The 16,200-nt window shown below is 29.4% G+C and overlaps 1 protein-coding gene across 1 annotated transcript; it reads right to left on the bottom strand.

Annotated features, from left to right (window-relative positions):
- Positions 1–15,220: 15,220 nt before the first annotated feature.
- On the bottom strand, positions 15,221–15,997 carry LOC118065366 (ATP-dependent DNA helicase PIF1-like). The gene is made up of 2 exons (XM_035080567.1): positions 15,850–15,997; positions 15,221–15,663 (listed from the first exon to the last, which is right to left on the bottom strand). Exons 1-2 carry the CDS (start codon positions 15,995–15,997, stop codon positions 15,221–15,223), a joined length of 591 nt encoding a protein of 196 aa, XP_034936458.1.
- Between the last annotated feature and the right edge of the window lie 203 nt (positions 15,998–16,200).

The raw sequence follows: 16,200 nt of genomic DNA, 5'->3' as shown, positions 1-16,200 counted from the left end.
AATAAAAATATTTATTAAAGATTGACAGCAATTAATTAAAACGAAAGAATCCGTGCGGTCAACTTAAGTCTCAGTCAAAAACTGGAGATAAACAAACTCTCCCCTCGTTGCTATAAACAGTCTAATCGTCAAGCAATTGTCGTTAACTAACAAACTGTCGTTAGTCTGATAGTCATTAGATGGCGACATACAAATATTTTACAATATATATTCCAACGTAAATGTACGTATATAGCTAGCGGTCGTTAAAGTGTATCGTAAATTTTCGACCAATATGTACGTGTGTAAGGAAAGGTCGTGAAAACGAATCGTACGTTTTAGAAAAGAGATGTACGTACATGAAAATTGGTTATCAAACTGCATTGTACATTAACCTTCAATGAATATAAAACAAAATTCAGCAGAAAAACTCACATTAACATCATTCACACAAAACATATAGATCAAAAATAACCTAAAAGCAAATGTATTGAGAAAGTACTGGAGGTACAGAAAAAATGAAAACTTTTTTCGACAGTGGATATGTAAAGTACAAGTAAGAAAAATACGATTTATACTTTTTCTGGGACTGTATAAAATCTTTGAAACGTTCAAAATGTCATTTATATTAAACTCGAATCATTTTTTCTTCATAAATTAGTTATTTGAACTATCAACTATCCGAAGAAATAATCAAAATATTTTAAGCAAGGAACTTTTTCATTTTTCACATGATGGCTTAGCTATTTTGTAGGTTCTGGATATTTAAATTGAACTTTTATGTATCAATAATGTACCTATTTAATGTTTTTCTGCCACGAACATAGCGTAAATATTCCAATTTATAGGATACCAGATTTTAAGTTATGTACTACTTTTTCCAATTTGTTAAAAGTGAGAAAAGAATGAGATGTGATGTTTTTCGTACTCTATCAATGTTTAATTCTGGATTTTCGATTATTGTTTTCTCGAAAACTACGAACCCTAGTAATTTGACCTTGAGGGCCTTTTTCGTTTGTCTTACATCAAAATCGATTATGTGTAAAGAAGTTGATATTCATTATTTGTGATTGCCTTCCATACCTCCCTAATTATATCAATGTTTCATTATATATGAATTTAGTAGTATATTAATCAGTAATAACGGATAATTACAATATACAATAAGAAATTTCAGGAAAATTTCAAATTAAATGCATAAATTTTGAAAACTATTTTCTTTGTTTATCTCATAAAAATTATGTGATGATATAATTGACTTAGACGGATGAAAATAAAATTTGGACTTGAAAAATTGGAAAATCACTGAACCAAATAAAAAGTTCTGACTCTATGATACAACGACTAAAGATGTTCACTGTCTAACTCAATTTACTTTTACACAATAACATTTAGTACTAAGCCAATAAAAAAATGTTACTTATTAATTATCAAAATTAGATTGAAATTGGAGTAATCTCCATGATTCTCATAATACAACATATCATTGACAGTGAACTATTTTTCATTCGAAATGGTAAATCGATATCGTTATGATTGTAGCAAATTCATTTTATGTAATAATAAAAGTTTTCTGTTAGAAAAGTTTAAGCATTGATATTTTCCATTGAAATCAAATTTGAAAAACTATAATCGGATACATTGATGTTGCTAAGTGTAACCATACAAACACGATATTGTAATTATAACAAAGGTTACTATATTAATGATTGTAATTTCAAATTTATCTAGTTTACGCCTACAATCTCGGAAACCAGGCGCATCATTTGTAGTAGAAGCTTTTTCTACATAAATAGACACCTAATCGTCAAAATTAAAGTAAACATATCATATGTGAAGATCAGCACGGTTAAACACTTTTATCTACTTATGTCTTCATTTAAATAAAATAATGCCTATAGCAATTTATTTGTGGCATTGATACTGTTAGATCTCGATAATCTATATTCTAGTAATATCATTATCTTGACTCATAATATATGAATAAATGGAACTACGAATGAGTACATCATAGTTTAATTTGGACTGGGAAAGCATTTATAATTTTTTATGCAACACATATCTTGCAGTAAATTTTTCTTTCCAAAACATATAAAATCAGATGTTTATGAACACAAGCATACTGAATTTTTTATGTCATTAAAGCGTGTTGTTAATGTTCATATTCAATAATGATTTTTTCGCATTTTCCATACAGAACTCCTTTCCAAAGGAAATAAAATGATTCTAAGTAGGGAAACATACTCAAAAAACTGTGTTATTTTGTATTAGAGGGTAAAGGAAAAACTTCCATATATTACCTTCAAGAAATTGAGAAGCATTTATGTCCTTTACTGTGAATACTGACAAGTGTAAGTTTTTACACAATAAAAAACGTACGCCGTAAGACATACAACTCAAGACGTATGCGTGCACTCTATCATCATAATGAGTTGAAAATTGGTTTGTGCGCACGCGTACGTCTTAAGTTCTCTACACTATGCGACGAAAATAATTTCTGATTTCCGAAAGGTTATATATGTGATTCGCTATACCCTTTTATATATGAGATAATGGCGTCACGACTTATATTCACTTCCCAAGTGAAATGTTTTTATTGTAAGAAGGAATATCGCGATTGTTAGTCGAATAAAAAAAGTAAATATGAATTATTAAAAACTTAAACTTGAATTCAGATATCAGTTATCGACTGTTTATTTCAATCGTAATCGTGACTTGCAGGGAGCGTGACATCCGTCCCCGAATAACTGCAACTCTGAAGCAAATCTGAAAACCGCTAAATTCAAATCAATTAATGTTTACTCCAAATTCTTTACTTTAAAATTTAATATTACTCTACTTACTAAATTTCAATTATAGTTCTATTCATTAAAAATTCATCCCTTTATTTGCTTTTATATGACATGAATATCCCTTATTGTATAAAAATTTTATCTCTTTCAACTATAAGTTATAGCAATAAAAATACTTTCCGTACTCACTATAAAACACGAATACACTCACATATAAAAATTACAGATAGATAAATAATCTAGAGTCGGTAATATGGAAAAGCGATGAAAATAATATGGACAATATCTGATAGATGGTAGTGTAAGTACCGTTTTGAATTTTTGAAGTTCAATTTAAGTGTTCAATATTTATTTTAGCGTATATATACAGAAAAAGGGATTCTAATATTAACATTAATTTATTATATGCAAAGGTATAAATGACGAAACAACGAAACAAATTATGATGAAGACAATTTAAAGGCATCTTCAATTCCAGACAAAATATTTATTTTGAAAAAAATAAAAATAATATAAAAATGAAACTCTCATTATATTTTGTATTAAAACCTTTTTATCAAACACACTTTTATTAAATTCACAAACAAAAAAAACGCATTACAGAATTTGACAGTATCTCAAATATTTAACATACTATTTATTTGAATATTTTTTAACGTTTTTAATTAATAAAACACTTATAAACTTGAACTCTTATACAAACTTTCTATTATCACATCTTCATATCTCATTTGCAATCAAAAAGCGCATGACGAAGTTTATAAGCATTTTTGATTTTTGATAAATTATTTTTATAATCATATTTTGTTAGTTTTACAAAATAGAGTACTCATAAACTTCAACTCCTACCATAAAATTTTGTATTTGAAAGCTCTTGGGAATTTTTTTTCATCTCATTGAATATAAAAAATTTGCATCATCAAATTTATAAGCATTGTAAATTTATTATAATTTTTTAATACTTTTATCAAATAGAATATTGATGAACTTGAACCCTGATTGTTCCATACTGTATTAATCCGCTCCAATAGAATATCTTTATATCTTATTGCATTTTTATATCTAAAGTTTTAGAGCAACTGGAATTCCCGAAAAATAATTATTAATAAATTTTCGAAATTTGTTTAAAAAAAAATTTTTTCATAAAAATTATTTTATACAAGTTTAAGATGTTCATGAATTTCATGTTGCAAGATTTTTATAATAAATTAGATATAAAAATGTTTTTTAAGATCGTTTTAAATCAAAGTTAATGATAGACGTTTAAGTTTATAAGTATTTGATTTGTTAAAATCATACAAATAAAACATTACTTTTATGAGAAATCTAAGATGATCACAATCAGTTGTAGACGTGATTTTATAATTTTAAATTCTTCTTTCTAACAAACATCAGAATCTGATTTTCAAACATTTCTTTTTTTATTTCTTTCATTATTTTACCACATAAAGTTAAACTTTGATTTTCAAGTATAAACCAAAACAAGCGCAGTAAAAAATTTATTAAAATTTTTTTTTTCTTAATTTTCCTTTTCATTTTCTAACATATAATTATCATCTCAAGGTTTCATTTCTATATCATGTATTGTAACGTTTGTATAGAACTTCTTTTTAAATTTATAATCGAAAGAACGCATTGTAAAATTATGAAAATCTTTGATTGTTTTTGAAAGTAAGAAATAATTTGTTGCTTCAGCACAGAAGGCATCTACAAAGTAAAACTTCTCTAAATATTTTCTATTAAAATAATCTGAATTAATATACATTTGTCTATCTTACAAACGAATAAACGCATTGGAAACTGATGAATAGCTTCAAATTATAGAAAATTATTTTAATTTTTTTTAATGTTGTTGGAACGCACTTGGAACTTTAAATGTTTCATGAGATTATTTTAAACCAAAGTTGAGTTAATCAATTTCAGAATTTGGAACATTTACAGAATGAATCTTTCTTCTATACTTTCTATTAGAATAAACTTAACGAATATACTTTCATTATCCTTACAAACGAATAAACGCCTTCAAAACTCATTTCTAAACGTCAACGCACTTCATTTCTTAATTCATATTTAATTCTTCTCTGTCGAACTGCTGCCTACAAAAACTGTGACACTGATATCCTGCGAATTAATTTGATATTATGTAAATCACTTTAGTTGAATAAATAATGAACTAAAATGATTACCTTCCCATTCGTAAAGCTTCTTGTATATTGTTAATATACAAATTAATTATCTGAACCATCAGCTCCAGTAACAAAGCCCTGATAAATATTTTGCACTTGTCTATAATTGGACAAAACTAATTCCAGCTAATCGAATGACTGCGGCAATGGTGGTCGATACCTCCGTCTTTCGCGATGAACATGGTTCCGCGCTGTTCCTATTCGCATATAAAGTGCAATATCACGATGACTGCAAAAAAATTGTAATTATCTGGTTGTATTAATTGTATATAAACTCTGACTATGTTTATCTATATAAACGTTTTACTGCACTGATATTGAAATAAAACCATAAAAAAATACGTACCCCATAAAAACATTATTGACTATTTCATTGGGTGATGCATCGTTCCATTAGCCTGTCCTTTAATCTTAGCGATAGCTGGTGCTCGATGGTGTCCAGTAGATAATGGATGGTAATGTGTACCTTCTACTCTTACAGTACCATCCATTACCTACTTGACATTTCAAAATCAAAAAACTATGGAACTTGGCCCAATTTTTAAGATTCTTTGAACGGTTCCATATATTATAGTTATATTATAGTATATACATAAGGACATTTGAAACTAAATTGGGCAGACTTTAAAGACAATTTGGTCCAAGTTCCATAGTTTTTTGATTTTGAAGATAATTTTTTTTTGTAATTCAAAGTTAACTTAAATTTCATAAGTCAGTAGTACATTGCTAGTCCGAAAAGATTATGAAAAAACGACGGGGCTAACTTGGCGGTTTACTTGATTTCACATATTTTTTTGATCGTACCTTTTTTTCATTTATACTAATTTTACTTGAATGTAAACTTGGCGCCAATTTTTACAGGCATTCGTAGATGCCTGTTTTGTTCGGATTTCACTTCTTTTTGAAGTGAAAATTTCTTTAGGCGCGTTGGAGCAATTTTTAGTAGGAGACAAACTTGTAAGTTCACGTCACCAAACCATCCACGCTACCGACATAGTAACGTTAAAGTTGTCTATAGCTATGAGGTCGAAGCGTTCCTCATGGATAACAGCAAAAGTATATCTATGTATAGTTATAAATCTAATTTGAGGTACTTTTGGGGACACTTTTAGTATCAGATGGGTGCATTTGAGGACTTGTGGTGCTTTTGGAGACGGTCCTCGAAAAAATTTGATACGTAATGGTGCTTTCAAAGACAAATTCCACCAAACGTAATTTCAACGTTTTTAAAGTCATGAATGAAAATGAGAGCAGAGGTACACTGTAATTGCATACGCTGTACTTGCAATGTTATCCTTCTTTTTCAACGGCACCTAATGGCTGATGTCCTCGAATGCACCGATAGATATGTTATATATATATGTAGAATGTATACTCACGATGTATATAAATGATATAAGTGTATATTAACTATTGAAGTTATACTTTTTTTGGCGCATTGAGGGTAAAATTTTTGATGTAACGGAAGTTGCGCACGCACATGCAACGAAAATGAGACACCATGAAGTTAGCTGTTAAAGTGAATAGACTAACTTCAAGATATCATTTAAAAATTTGATAAAATAATAGAACTGGAGCGTATATTAATAATAAATGAAAGCAGCAATGATAATAATATTGACAATAATGATTAGCATCAACTACCTTCAACAATATTTAAAAATATATAGGGTCCAATATACATAGACTTTAGTGTATATTGGTGGAATACGAAGCAAGGTCCGTAGATGGAGAGAGGTTAGAGAACCAAGTTCACTTAGTCTGCATTCCCATCTGGGGTCCGTAGTTAGAGTAGGGATACAGACCCAGTAGACTTGTCCCATCATTCTATAGTTGAATGAATGTATATTGTATATGTCGCACGTTGCATATCTTTACGTTGTACATTGTCAATTTATTAACGTATAATTATTGTTAATTTTTCTTTAATTAACCGTGATTCAAAATATTCAAATAAATTTTTACTATATGCTAATTATCACGATTACGCCAGAGATGTATAACTTCTGCCGCGCGTACATGAGTACACGCACCCTTTTTCTTATTTAAATTAAGTTGCATTTATACTTTGTACTAATTTTGCAAAATCTATGGTGTATTTTAGATAATAAATAAACTATATGGAAATGAATAGAATAATTACTTGGAGTGCCGATAGATATTAAAACGTGGACTGATACCAATAAGTTCAGTTTAGAAATTATAAATTTTTAATTTTTCATACTACAATTGATTCAAAAATTGAATCAAACCATTCTTATATGATAGTTTCGAGTTTCACTTCTATTACCAGTCTCTATGACTGCCTGAAATTTTTTTCTAAACTCGCTGTGATAACTATAATCTATGAAGAATTACAAGATTGCTACGACGTTCACAATTTGATTTTATTTTAAATATTTTTGTATTTAAAATTACTAAAAATCTGAATTTTTGAGCTAGATACACTAATAAAAGAAATTGTACAATTATTATAAGCTTTACAATGCTGTTACTGAAATAACTATCATCCGAAAAAACAGTGTTTACCCGACGAATACATTTCTTAAAAAGACTAGTAACATTGATAGAAGATCGGAATGTACAAATTATTCTATGGATAATTAAGAATTTTATGTGCATTCATAGAATTTTTCTGCAAGAAACATTACATCTCCGACATAATATCATTTTCTGTTGTCAGATGGCCTCCTCCACCCCATATAGCCATCCCTCACCCAACTATAAGTCTTGTCTTCCAGGTATAATGAAAATCATACTGATTATCGAAAAAGGTTCACTATTTATTACACAATTTTGATTATTAAACAATCTATGACAGCATGATTTTGCACATCTATCGTAATTTAAAGTTTCAATCTTTAAAGAAACCACATTTTTGTTATATGGGTACTTTTACAACTTTCTTTAAGGTGTTTATTGTATAAAAACAGAATGTAAACATGTTTACTGTTCGTTTGCCATCTTTCATACTTATGATTTAAATCATCAATTTTAACCCACTTCGAAGATGTACTCTCTTTCATCATACTGTAGAAATGACCTTGCGATATAGACTTCCCTTCATAGAATATAGCTTTAAGAGAGCCTTTAGTATACCTTCCATCGACTTTTTCGCCATCAGGAAATATATCTAAGGAAACAACAACAAATGGTCCAGTAGAAGACATTGTAATTTTACGTTGTCATTCAGTTTCCTGACTACATTTTGGACAAGTACTTTTTTCTTTTCGCCAATGGGAATAGGCGTTTCTTAGTAAACTGTTGATATTAGTTATACTTGAAGGAATCGGAAAAGATAATTGGATAGTTTCTTCTGCGTACGAATTGACATAACTGCAAGTATTGCATCGATCCACATATTGCAAATGATTAGTAAATAGTTGTTTGATTTCATGATATTTTTTACATAACAAATCAAATAATAACAGAGGATCTGTTTCTTCATCAGTATTAAAATGATTCCCAATATCTTTTAGCAAGATGGAAGCACTCAGGTCACTGTGATTATTCATATACATAAACAGTAATTGTTTTAGAGGAGACTTAGAGTTATTAGTTAAATCTCTAAAAAGATTTGATGTCAAAATACAATTAATAATTGATTGCATAGCAGCATTTGTAAAACTACTTCTTCCATTATCATTTTCTAATCCATTGATTGTAATTTCTCGATTATGGAATTTATGTTCTGCAAGATTATGATTACTATCATAAATATCTGATTCATTCACAGCCCATTATAAATCAAGCACTTTTATTAGGCGTCTTTCATTAAGTGCAATTTCTGGTAATTCAGGTTTATATTCTACTCGTAAACGATTATATTCACTTATAGCTAAAGAACTAGCTTTAACTTAAAATGGATCCAAATTTATTAAATAAAGACCTTTCAATGTAGTTAATCTTGAAAGTGCTACATTAGTTTGCCCACATGTGAATACACGATTTCCCACATCGATGACTGCATTTGTTAAACTTAATCCTTGACTTTTATAAATAGTTATACCATAACTTAAACATATTGGAAACTGTTTTCGGATGACATAAGCATTATTCATTATTTCAAATTTAGCACTCATTCGTTCAATAGTGTACTCTTTTTTGTTAGCTAATTGTATAGTGATAGAATCAATTCGTTCACTTTGAGTTGATTCTGAAATTGACATAATTTTTCCCTTCGTACCATTTACAAGCCCTACGGTAACGTCAATGTTGCGTCTGATCATAATCTTGGCTCCTAACTTTATTTTGATTATTTTAGCTAACCCAGCAAGCCTTGTATCATCGTTTTCTAATTTACTCAAAATTTTTTCTACTTTTTTTATCAATTGTTTTGGGCTATCTATAACATTATGAGCTACAAGTACAATTTCTTTAGTTGGAATTTGTTCTAACATTGTAGAATTGAGTATATCGCATCGACAGCACGTAGGTAACAAACAGACAGTATCCTCTGGTAATTTATTAATATAGTCAGATAATTCTTTTATTCTTTCAACAATACTTGAATTCACATAGGTGATAACTTTTTTCCGTTGCTCTAATAATTTAACATTATAAGAAGTCGTAGCACCGACTCGCAGTCGAGCAAGCAAATCACTATACTCAGGATCTGTTTTTTGTCTCATATTTATTATTAATTCATCGTTACTGAACAAATAGGCCTAGTGAGCCTATAAATTTTTTTATTTTTTTAGACGATAGATCTACGACAGCTGGATCTTCTTGAACTGGTGGAAGTTGGAGCAAATTTCCAAAAACAAAAATGTGTATTTTACCGAACCAACCGTCTATTTGATCTACGGTATTGAAAATTTCCATCAAACGTAAATGAATGTAAAGTAATACAACATTAGATACCATCGATATTTCATCAATAATAATCAAAATGACATCGTGAAACTCTGAGCGTAATATTTTCAATGCGTTTTCAGACAATTGATAGTACTGACAGACGTAACCATGTTCAACTGGTAGTTGGAATGCCTTATAATGTAATACCATCGATATTAAATGCTGCGATTCCTGTAGGGGCAGTAACTATGATATTTTTCTTCATTTCATTTTGTACCCAACATCTTATTACATCAATTAAAAAACTTTTGCCTGTACCACCAGCACCACTTTCGTATAAACGTAAGATTGTATTCTCTGATTGAACAGAATGTTTAACTTTCTCAAACACCCGCAATTGATCTTCATTTAATGCAGAAATCATTTTTAATAACTCAATGTCTGTGACGTTTTGTTTATTACACTTTAGATTCAATAATGACATTTCGGCTGTTGAATTTATTGTATTTGTAACTTTTTCATTTTTATCCATAATTTTCCTGTTTGATAATTAGCTAGAGTCTCTATTATTTTGCAAATGTTCATGGATAGTTTCTTTAATAGTATCTAGTCCTTTATGTAATTCAGTGCATTTCTGATGATATTTAGCAGCTTCTTCGAATTGATCTAAATTTTCAATAAATGCTTCAGTATAAGTATTGAAATTATCTTTAATTCATCAATATCTCTCCATGGTTTATGTAATGAAAGTAATGCATAATAATATATCTCAGGTTCAGTTTCCACATTGAATTTCAAATGATTAATTAGACAACATCTCGATCTTTTCTTCAAAAATAAAGATTCGCTAATTTTATAAATCTCGATATTCTTATCTTTAACAGGTTTTTCTTTTACAATATCGTACCAAGTAGCAAAATTAAATAGAGATATATCACCTAGTTCATTAGGCCTATTCGGATAATAATCATCAATAAGAGAAGCAAAAAATATGTCCTCTGAATTTGGATCTAATTTTTTTATAATATTATACTTTTTTACCATTTTATTTCTGATCATTGATACATTCAACCATTTGATTGTAGTATTTGAATCACTACCATACAGTGGAAGACCCAAAAGCGTGTCAGCAGCTTCAAGGCCACCAATTTCCCGGTGATTCAATGTGCGAAAAGCAATATTACATAGTTTTTGAGTCAAAGTTTTTGAAGAGTTGATATCATCTAATATTTGAAGTGAATTAGCAGATTCTGATTTACATGAGTACTTGGTACAATACTGAGTCAATATGGTGGAACATTCTCCAATGAACTGTATATCCATGTTTCCTTCCCAAGCACATAAAACCACAGGATTGTAATCATTGATATATATTTCATTTGGTTTACGGATAAAATCGTAAAGACGGCTTTTTGATTTCAAATTTCTTCTACCTGCAATAGACTCAGCCGAATCGCGCAAAACGAAATGCTCAGTTGTAGGTCGAGGAAATCCAAACCTACAGACTAATTTTATAATTCCGTACTTTTGTTTCTTATTTCTTAAACAATAACTATTGTGATGATGTTTTTGGTATGAATTTACTTTTCTGTAAAGTTCGGGTGAAGTATTCTTTTCTGGTATACTACAAGTTATATACTTTAGTATAAAATTGATTACTTCTTCGTTTGTAATTTTTCCCAATATAGGAGCATTTTATACCCAAAATATGCAATGAAAATGTTGTATCCCTCTACCTTGATATTCACGACGGCAGAAGTAATGATCTATTTCATCAATAGGATTATCTTGTGATAATAGAAATTAAAGCATCGCTTGGAATTTATTTTCAATAAATCGAGATACAGATACTAGATCTGATGCTATAATTTCATTATTTGAGTAAAGTGTGGACTGTTAATATCACGAACATATTGTATAAGATCACTCCAATTATATTCTGCTGGAGACAAAGTAACGAACCAAGTTGCTGGTCCATAATAAAATATCATACATCGTAAATTGTTTCTTGGGCGACTCCAAAACTGCGGAGTATTTCGTAAACGCTCAAAAAACGTTGTCAGTTTTTCTTCTAAATTACCATTTTCTGAATTTTGCAAATATTCGTTGACAGTATAACGTTTTTTTGGATTTATTGTGTAAAGTAAATGATATATACCACTATTAATCTGACGTATGTAAGTTTTACTAAGTAAATGAAAAATATACTGCACATTCAGACGGAATCGTACATTAACAGACATCAAACGTACTTTTGCATATTCATTGTCACTAAGAGGAAAGACTCGGCCGTCCTCATGCTCTCCGTTTTTTCCCAAAGGATGAAGATCAGGAAAACATAATAAATCTAATGTTGCAAGTCGGTTATCTAGAGGATCTTCACGAATTCTTTTCATTTGATACAAGGTTATTGAATCTTTATGTAATCTTTGATTATACATGCGATATATCGTATACTCTTTTTCAACTTTATCAAGATCTGTAACTTGAGTTAAAAACGGAGACTTTACAATCTCTTCGTCCTCCTGAAGAAGTTGTACATCATTATGTTTCGAGGATTTCGAACTCGTAGATGGTAATTTCTGTATTTCATCATCTATAGTTATTTGGGAATCTGACTTTTCTATCTGAAATTGCACAGAAGACAAATGATCAAATAAGTGTTCAGAACATTTAGGTAGTTTTATTTCTGAATATAGCTGATTATGACTCTTGAGCCAATTTAGTGATTCGAAAACTTTCTTCATATTCACTAAACTTTGCCATATTTCCTTATCATTAGAAGGAAGTCCATTAACTAAAATATAAAATTCATGATTTTTATTTATTGGCTCTGTTACCGAACAAATTTCATTCAAAGTGTCCTCTAATAGTGAAGGCAAATGTAATGTAGTTCCCTTCAGTTTTTGTATTTTCATTCGATTTGGTAATCATTTCTTCGATACAGTCCCCATTCTTTGTACTACTTGGAATGCTTTTGCTCTTTGGATTAGGAGTTTTTCATAGGCATAAAGATCAACCATTTCATTTGGAATACTTCCCAAATGATTCATTATACAAGTAGGGGGACATTTATTATTACGAATTTTGCCTAGACAATATTTACACATAAAATTAGAGTTAATTTTTGAATTGGTATCATTCAAATATTTCAAAAGACTCTTATATAATGCATTATCAAAAATTGGTTTGTATAATTTATCCTACCAAAACTGCCATCTATGGATGTCAGCAGAACTTCGCGCCAAGTCCACGTCTCAAGTGACTCTGAAATAATTATAAATATCATTCAATAAACAATTTGATTACTCAATCTTCAGAGAACAAAAATTTTTGATATTACATGGAATGCCAAGCCATTTATATAATTTATTAAATTCTTCGCGTTTTCGGTCAATAGTAAAAATAAATTTTTTTCAAATTATTTATTCTGCGTCAATCTATACAAAAAATTTTCAGATAAAAAAACATATGATGATAGCAAAACTGCCATCTTCGGATGTCAGTGAAAATTCACACCATGTACACATTTCAAATGACTCTGCAAATAATAAAATTCTCATTTCGGAATGATTAATTAAAAGAATTTTAAAACAACAAAAATGTTTGAAATCAAATGGAGTACCATGTCATCTATAAAATTAAGACATTTTTTTCTCTAATTTCTATGAATAGTGTAAAAAAATACTTTTTCGAATTTTTTTAAATAACTTGAAAAGCAATTTCGTAGATGAAAATTTACGATCAATTTTTTTGCAATTAATTTTTACTTAATTTGAAATAATAGCGAGTTAAAAAAAAATTTCATAAGACTTGGCCCAATTTATAAGAATCATGTCAAGAAATTGATGGCAGTTTTGGTAAGATTTCATTTATTTTCGTATTTTTATTGTTTAATATACGTTATCTTCTATTTAATGATCTGTATGTTATGTATATAAGAAAGATATACTTTACGACAGAAGAAAATCTCTATTCGAACTAGACTACCTACACGAAACTGTCTTTCTTGATAAAATATGATACAAACTTATCCGATGAAATAAACACGGTATTTTTATCTTGCAAATCGCTGTGCATGTTTTATATTCAGTAATATCATTTTAATGTGGCCTCCTCCACCCCTTTTAGCCAACCCTGTCCTCACAAGCAACTGCTAGTTTGATGTCATTTTGTAGTTTTCAAATAATTAACTGTTATCTGATACATTTTACGTACTTATTCAATTTTTTTTTTTTAAACTAGATTTTTCTTCGTAAGCCTAGGTACCAGTATTTCGGGTAGCACAATAATCACATTCGTTGTTATGAGATTATGCTTTTAAATGTGTTATTATTTGATGATGAATCGACGTATCAATGAATGTAATCAATTAAAAGAAAAAAAAAATCATAAATATTTTTACTACAGAAACGTTACTGCAACCCCAAACTCTTAATCTACTTTTGGCTGCTTTTTAATAATGACAATGTTTCTAGTAGCATCAGGTAGTTAATAATGCTCGATCTAATTTAAGTTTTTGTACTACTTAGAATTAATATATAGCAATTTTTGGCATTAACTGGCTATCTATGTTTTGTGATTGTTACATCATTAATCATTGTCCATGATGACTTATTATCTTTCACCATACTATAACAATGACCATTAGATATGTGCTTACCTTCGTGAAATATGGCACTTGTTGCCATAAAAATATTATTACAAACAGATATTTTCGTTGACGGAACGGCTTTTAAAAATCCTTTTCTATCGTTTATTTCAGTTTTGCTACCATTTGAAAACAAATCCAATGTGAGAACTACGAATGAACTAACTGATGTTATACTCATTTGAAATCGGTTTCTTCAGTACATGTGCTGCACATTTTTCTACAGTTATAGTTTTGCGATAAAAAGTTTTATAGTGAATCATTAACGGTAATAACTTTTGACGATATTGGTAACGATAATGAGACAGCCTCAGATGTACGATTAATAACATAATTACACTTTGAACATCGTTCTGAATATGATAGCTGGATCGTAAATAGTTGTTTAATATAATCATACTTTTGACATAATGCGTGGAAAAATAATAAAGGATCTAATTCTTCTGTATTATTACCAAATTCATAACCGACGAATTGTAAAAGCGTTGATGTATTTAAACCACTCTGATTATTTTTGTATAATTGTAGTAAAGCCTGCAATGGTGTATGTGGTGCTTTTTGAATTTGCAGAAAAAATTTTTTCAGAAAAATACAATTAAATACACATTGTATCGTGGCATTCGCGAAACTGTGAATACCTTCATAGTTTTCCAGATCACCAATTGAGGTAACATTACAGTTGATATTCTGTATGTTACTTTCATTATTATTATTATCTAAATCAAATTTATCCAAAGCCCAATGGAATTCTATCACTTTCATTCGACGTTTTTCATTTATTTCGATCTGTTGTAAGTCAGATCGATACATTTTTCTCAAACGATTATATTCTCCAATTGCAAATGAACGCCTTCTAATGATGTAACACGAGATAATGCGACATAAGTTTGCCCGGTACAAAAAACTCTGTTACCCACATCAATAATGGCATTTTTCAAACTTAATCCTTGACTTTTATGAACTGTTATACCATAACTTAAACATATAAGAAATTGCTTTCGAATTACATATGCATCATTCATGATTTGGAATTTAGCACTAACTTGTTGTATCATGTACTCTTTTTTATTATTGAATTTGATAGTTATTGAATTAACATCTTCACAAGCGTGACTAGACTTTGATATTGATACAATAGTACCTATGGCTCCGTTAACAAGTCCTAACGATACATCAACATTCCGTCTTATCATGATCTTTGCTCCAATTTTGACCACAATAACTTTCGCTAATCCCGCAGTACGTGTATCATCATTATCTAATTTTTTTAATATTAAAGATGATTTTTTCAAAAATTTTTTTGAACAATCTATTGTATCATTCGCAACAAGAGAAATTTCTGGTGATGAAATTTTTCCCAACATTATAGAATTCAAAATATCACATTGATTACATGTTGGTAATAAACATACACTGTGATCAGGTAATTTGTTTATATATGTACATATGTCGTTTAATCGACCATCGTACTTGGATTCGGATTTAATTACGACCTTTCGCAGTTCTAACAATTTAACGTCATTACCAGTTGATGCACCTACACGTAATCGAGAAAGTAACTCGCTATATTCAAGGTCATTTTTTTGCCGCATATTAATTGTTAATTCATCATAATAAAATGAATTACTCTACGAATTAAAGCTTCCTAATGAGCCAATAAATTTTGTTATCTTTTCTAATGATAGTTGAACAAATATAGGACTTTCTCTTACAGGTGGAAGTTGGAGTAAATCTCCAAATACAAGAATATGTATGCCGCCAAACCAACTGTCCTTCTTATCTACAGCATTAAAAA

The sequence above is a fragment of the Chelonus insularis genome, unplaced genomic scaffold, assembly GCF_013357705.1.
Source record: "Chelonus insularis isolate UGA/USDA-ARS -01 unplaced genomic scaffold, ASM1335770v1 contig_30_pilon, whole genome shotgun sequence".
In the NCBI taxonomy this organism is placed as follows: Eukaryota; Metazoa; Arthropoda; class Insecta; order Hymenoptera; family Braconidae; genus Chelonus; species Chelonus insularis.
The sequence above is the reverse complement of the archived record's forward strand: the minus strand, read 5'-3'. Positions and strand labels throughout refer to the sequence as shown.

Coding starts and splice junctions, on each gene's coding strand:
- LOC118065366 (XM_035080567.1), bottom strand. CDS start 15,997: ATGCGGCAAAAAAATGACCTTGAATATAGCGAGTTACTTTCTCGATTA. Junction 15,664..15,849: donor TGGTCGATTAAACGACATAT/GTACATATATAA, acceptor TAAAAAAATTAG/ATAATGATGATACACGTACT.